Raw genomic sequence first — 5,966 nt, forward strand, 5'->3', positions numbered from 1 at the left:
CTGCTGAATACATGGAAATACCAGTTCGTCGAACCGATGATGAATACCTCCAGAAATTATTTTTGTTAGTCCGGAGTGAATTGAATCTGGATCTTAGAAATATACGGCAGGAACAAGCTAAATTTTGGAAGCAACACCCTGCTTTAGTTAAGGTGATGTGCTAACTGTTGACAAGTTTGACAGCTTTGCCAGAGTTTTTCTTCTTAATTTATTAGTTTTTTGCTTGCAGTCTGAACTATTGATGCAAGCTCATTTGACTCGTGAAACAGCAGCATTTTCTCCATCTTTGCATCATGATCTTAAAAAAATGCTTTTCCTTGCACCTCGTCTTCTGGAAGAGCTAATGAAGGTATTGTTAGTCGGTTAGATCTGAGATCTGTTTCACTTCCAAATGAAGTCGCGACTTTATGTATTATTGTTAGCAAGTTCTATTTTATTTTTACCCACATTAAGTAATGTGAATGATCATTCAAGTAGAGTGACATTTCTTTAAAAGGCTATCTAGTCAATTTCCCAATTTTTAACTAAACTTGCAACTCTCTGCACTGTGGTCCTCAACGTTATTTCATTCTCACCTCTGATTTCATTTTATCAAAGTTTATCCATCAACTTACATTTTCTAGATGACTAAATGGTATGAAGTTTACAATTTGTGCAGATGGCAATTATACCACGCACACAACAGGGGCATGGATGGCTTAGACCTGCAATTGGAGTGGTTGAACTGTCCCAGAGCATAATTCAGGTGTTCTTCAAAGTCCCAATATGAAACATTTCAATTTCAAATTAAGCTACGAGTCATCTGATCTAATAGTCGGTTCACTCATATTCAACCAGGATCTTGTACTGAATATTTTTAGAAAGATGAATTTCACTGATGTGCCCGATTAATTGAATTTGCCGTTCTTGATCCAGGCTGTACCCCTCAGTGCCAGAAAATCCTCTGGGGCATCAAGCGAAGGATATGGTCCGTTTCTCCAGCTACCGCACTTCAGTGAGAGTGTCGTCAAAAAGATTGCCAGAAAGGTCTCTCCCTCCATCCATCCAATGCATACATAGATACACATCTATATCTATATATATTATTATCTCTTTGCCTGTACAGGATAAATGTGTCTCCTGTTTCTAAGCTGATGTTCAGCTATTGATAGAGATCACATCATCCAGCAATTGATAACATTCATCTATTTTTAGTATTTCATTTGACAAATAGGAATAAGTCTCGTGTATTGTTGTCGGTACAATTATCCAATTCTCATTCTATTTAGTTGTATATAAATATAATTCAGTTACTTTGCATGTCGACACAACTGTATACTTGCACAATGCTACTGATTAACTTTCATTATTCTGTGGATTTAAGAAAATTTGATAATTTTGGTTACCTATCACATTGGCCTTGATGTGTTGATTTTTTGTTATGCTTTGCTTTCCTTTGACCGTCTTTAAAATTTCAATGATTTACATTCATTTGTTCTTCTGACAGAAAGTACGAACATTCCAAGATTTCCGTGACATGAAACAACAAGAACGTGCAGAGCTGTTGGCTCAGACTGCTGACTTTTCTGCTGAGGAATCGCAAGACGTAGAAATGGTTCTCGATATGATGCCTTCCATTTCAATCGACTTAACATGCGAGACAGAAGGTGAAGAAGGGATACAAGAGGGTGATATTGTAACAATGCAAGCATGGATTACTCTCCACCGTGGAAATGGCTTGATTGGCGCCCTTCCACATGCTCCCCACTTCCCATATGAGAAAGAAGAGAGTTTCTGGTTACTTCTTGCAGATTCCATGAATGATGTGTGGATGTCACAGAAGGTTAATTTTATGGACGAGGCAACAGCAATAATAGCTGCATCAAAAGCAATACAGGAGTTAAAGGAGGGGTCTGGCGCTAACACGAGAGAAATAAGCACAGCTGTGAAAGAAGCAATTGACAGAGTGAAATCTGGTTCTAGGCTCGTGATGGGCAAGTTCCAAGCCCCTTCCGAGGGAAATTACAATCTTACATCATACTGTTTGTGTGACTCATGGATTGGTTGTGATGCTAAGTGTAATATCCGGTTGAAGATTTTGAAAAGAAGCCGTGCAGGGACAAGGGGTATTACTGCTGCGGATGAGGTGCCATCTTTAGAGGATGGGGTTGAAGAGGAAGAAGAGGAAGGAGAGGATGATTATGATGAAGATTATGAGAGTGAATACAGTGAAGATGATGAAGATATTAAAGGCAAGGATTCAAAAGGAACCACGTTGAATGGTTCAGCCCATGCTCGGGTCGATGACTCAAGTTCAGATGATTCGAAAAATGATTAAATTTATACTGTTTTTAACCTGCGCTCAATGTTTATTCATTGGATTTTACATCGTAGTTTGGTTTTACCAAGATAAGGGAAAAAATAAAGATAGGTTTTTTATATTATTTTATCTAATTCCATCATGGTTTAAAATATTTCGTACCTCAGCAAATTTTGGAACAATCGAAAGGATGGTTAGGTGAAGTGGAAGTAAAGACAAAGATCCTCCGACAATTACTGTTCTAAAATACACCGATGTTGTATTCCATGTTCAACCCTAATTCTATAAGAATTAGGTAGCCTAAGGCCGTTACTAAATAGATTGGCAAGTAGGAAGTAACGTTATGTTGTTTGCGTTGGTTTTCTGCTGCTACTGAGATGATAAGTTTCAGAATGCAAAAGCAAACTAAGTGTCAGATATCTTTTCTTATTGTATGCAAAAATTATGAAAGCCACATTTAGAAGACTATTTCTGTAGATAATGATTTTTCCAACAAGGAAGTTGGTGAAACTGTTGCAGCTCTCTCGAAGTGAAATGCCGTGTTGATCAGAGCGCAATAGCAATGTAGGCGAAAGTCGATTCAGGTCTTGAAAGTTTTTAATAATCAGACGCGCATAACAGAGTACACAAAACACAATCCTAAATACCAGAGATAAACTCTCCCAACTCTCTCACATTAGTTTAACAGCATTACAGCTTAAATGCAGTTTGATTTTATCCATCAGCTTTAATCTCCACTTGCGCACCCCCTACAGCCACAATGCGCACATTCTATAACCTTCTCCTCTCGTAAATGCTTTGGGACTCGGCAGACACACGTAGTTTGAAAGTTATGATCACGGGGTTGGATACACTTCAAACAACAAAGCCTTTCATAGCCGGGCTGCGATTCACAGAGCAACAATGAGTAATGCAGTATGGGAAAGCAGATATAGTTCATTCAAGGGCTATTATTAACATAAAAACTGAAAACACAAGAGTTAGGCGTTTGAAAATGTCAGGAATTTAAACTGATTATTCAACAGTGTCAATCTAGAGTAGGTTCCACACGCCTACAAATGTGGTGTTTGGGACCATAGTAAAATTCAGTGCGCAAAAATAGATCTACAGCATATTTTGAGCACATGGCGACGGCCAAGACATGTATAAATTTGAGAAAATTTCGAGGAAGAATACAGAAAATTCAGACTTGATCAGCTAACCTTTTTCCACTTTGCAATTAGATTACGATCAGCATATCCTTGATCCAAGCAGAACTCATACAATTCCTTTGAAATTTCTTTCCTCCTGATATAAAGGTCAAATATGTATCGACTCTTCTGGTGGGCAATTTTAAATATAGGCCACAAGGCTTCACATTTTCTTTTACCATCATGTGGATCATTCTCCGCTGAAGAAGAAAAGATGATAAGAAAAGGAAATGAAAGCACTATGAGTATGCGCAAAAGTATTGCTTCCAGGGAAAAAAACCACCCGCGATATGCAACGCATACAAAATTGGGAAACAACGAATCTGTAGAGGGAAAAACTCGAGTAAGATTCGTATAAAAAAAACCTTCTCTCATTTTTGCCTGCAGTTCGCGTAGAGTAGGTTCAATCAACTCCCAACCCTCTGGGTACTTCACCCTGTTCGTCTTAACCTTCGGCATGATTTCCTCTGCCAGAACCATTAACAAAAAAAATCAAAAATTCTGTTGAAAGAATGAATAGAAGTACCACATGGTTAGATATCCATTTTCGCACACCCACGGTACTTGAGAACCACTTTTCGCTCAGGTAAATTACACACGAAATCCGAAACTTTTCTAGGGTTGGACTACTGGCCGCTATTTGGGAGTTTACAATTTACATAGGTTTAAATCTTCTAAAATCTGAAGAAAACTTGTTCATACAATTCAACGCTAGATTACTTCCAAAAAAAAAAAACTAAATTCCTTTTTGAAATACAACGAAAAACAGCAATTTAAACGCTGCATCAACCTCGAACCTCATAATTCATGGTAAAATAATTAATCTTTAATGATTGTAGCTGATGATGTCTACCTGATATTGAGCTATTCCAAAGGTACGGGCTGTCCACCGTAGGCCTCCAGCGACCGACGCGATTACCCGATTAACCACCACTCAGACCTGAAAGAGGACGTGGTATAGCTTGCAGGTTAATATATGCGGGTTCAATTCGGATATATTTGCCCACCCAAGTTGAATAATATGGCCCCCTTTTGCGTAAATTAAATATGGTTTAAATAGTGTACGTACACACATTTACCTTGGTTGTGTTCGGATTAAATAATTTAAATTTAAAAAAATATTCAAACTATTCTAAAACATCTCTATAATAAAATAAATTTGAAAATCATCGCAATAATTTAAAAAATAATTAGTCAAAATTTAAAATAAATTTATCCAAACAAAATAATAAATTTGTTGTTATAAACTTGAAATTTTTAACTTCAAATTCATACATCCAAATATAATCCAACAATTTTTACCTCGTAAATTGTTTGGATGAAAATATAAAATTGTTTTAAAATTTAATCGTCAATATGAGATCCTTCGAATTTACTTTTAAATCTAATACATTAATGCCAAATTCCGTCACGGGAAATGACGATACTAACTCAGATAATGACAGTCACAGTCCTCACATCTTATGTATATAAATTAAACTATATAAAGTAATTAGATACCAGAATCAGCGAGTCATGCTTTGGTCATCATACAAAAAAGAGTAGCGATAACCTCCAAAAAAATTCCAAGTAATACACACAACAGTAATTGTTGCAATAGATATATAGGAAGAGTGCCATTTGACTTTTGAACCACGATCATTTACACCAATATCACATTAAAGCTACGCCAGCTCATTGTAATGGTTCTCGACTCGCATGGATTCATGTCGTTGCGAAGGTTACGTGTGGTATTGTCTTTATGGTAGTATAATTTTAAAATTTTCAAAATATTGTAAAGATTTAGAAAAAAAAATATATAGTAATTTTGAGAATTTGTGGAAGTGGGAATATGATAGAGAACATATATGGACGATTAAGGTAATTATTTTAAGGATTGGAAAACCTATAAATTGACCTTGAAAGTTGGCATAATTTGATTTTGATCATCAAATTTGTCAAATTTATGGCTTAAGGCAATAACTTAGCTGGTTTTAAAATTTAGGTTTTTTCTCAAGGGTCAATAAAGTTAGACATGTATATTTGTTAATTTGCAATTTTGATATTCTAATCTTCTAACTTTATGTTGTTTTTTTATTTTTCGATACGGTGTTGATGTGACGTTTACATGAAACTCCCACGTCACATCAATACTTACAATTAAAAAGTACGAACTTGTCAAAGATTGATAGATATATGACTAAAACTCGATTTTGATAATATAGATTATCAAAATTACGAAAATTATAATTTTTCCTATTAAAATTTGGAAAATAGAACTATATATCCAGCAATTTATATTGTGAATAGTAAGTATGAGTATAGCATAAACATATCCTCCTAAACATACATATATTAAAGTCAAAATGACTAATACACAAAATGCACATGTACCACTACAAGAAATTCAACATACAACCACACTCAAAATACAACGGTTTTATCAGAAACTATTGTCTTTTTTTCTTTTAACAACGGTTTTCGTTAAAACCGTTGTC

General features: G+C 35.6%; 2 protein-coding genes across 2 annotated transcripts; one reads left to right on the top strand and one right to left on the bottom strand.

The window, feature by feature from the left end:
* The first annotated feature begins 6 nt into the window (after window positions 1–6).
* LOC140969505 (dnaJ protein ERDJ2-like) lies at window positions 7–2,453 on the top strand. Its single transcript, XM_073430867.1, has 5 exons — window positions 7–152; window positions 230–349; window positions 659–745; window positions 916–1,026; window positions 1,487–2,453. Exons 1-5 carry the CDS (start codon window positions 12–14, stop codon window positions 2,315–2,317), a joined length of 1,290 nt encoding a protein of 429 aa, XP_073286968.1. The 5' UTR covers window positions 7–11; the 3' UTR covers window positions 2,318–2,453.
* A 425-nt stretch (window positions 2,454–2,878) lies between these two features.
* Window positions 2,879–4,511, bottom strand: LOC140969506 (protein BUD31 homolog 2). Its single transcript, XM_073430869.1, has 4 exons — window positions 4,343–4,511; window positions 3,855–3,956; window positions 3,502–3,689; window positions 2,879–3,182 (listed from the first exon to the last, which is right to left on the bottom strand). Exons 2-4 carry the CDS (start codon window positions 3,946–3,948, stop codon window positions 3,027–3,029), a joined length of 438 nt encoding a protein of 145 aa, XP_073286970.1. The 5' UTR covers window positions 3,949–3,956; window positions 4,343–4,511; the 3' UTR covers window positions 2,879–3,026.
* Window positions 4,512–5,966: the final 1,455 nt, after the last annotated feature.

Source organism: Primulina huaijiensis, unplaced genomic scaffold, assembly GCF_012295235.1.
Source record: "Primulina huaijiensis isolate GDHJ02 unplaced genomic scaffold, ASM1229523v2 scaffold42135, whole genome shotgun sequence".
NCBI classification, from domain to species: Eukaryota; Viridiplantae; Streptophyta; class Magnoliopsida; order Lamiales; family Gesneriaceae; genus Primulina; species Primulina huaijiensis.

Bases quoted from the DNA above. Each gene is read 5' to 3' on its own strand.
- LOC140969505 (XM_073430867.1), top strand. From the start codon at position 12: ATGGAAATACCAGTTCGTCGAACCGATGATGAATACCTCCAGAAATTA. The intron at 153-229 runs GTGATGTGCTAA...TTTTGCTTGCAG, and splicing joins AACACCCTGCTTTAGTTAAG to TCTGAACTATTGATGCAAGC. The intron at 1,027-1,486 runs GTCTCTCCCTCC...TTCTTCTGACAG, and splicing joins TCAAAAAGATTGCCAGAAAG to AAAGTACGAACATTCCAAGA.
- LOC140969506 (XM_073430869.1), bottom strand. From the start codon at position 3,948: ATGCCGAAGGTTAAGACGAACAGGGTGAAGTACCCAGAGGGTTGGGAG. The intron at 3,690-3,854 runs GTTTTTTTTATA...TTTCTTCTTCAG, and splicing joins GCAGGCAAAAATGAGAGAAG to CGGAGAATGATCCACATGAT. The intron at 3,183-3,501 runs GTTAGCTGATCA...TGTGAATCGCAG, and splicing joins TAATTGCAAAGTGGAAAAAG to CCCGGCTATGAAAGGCTTTG.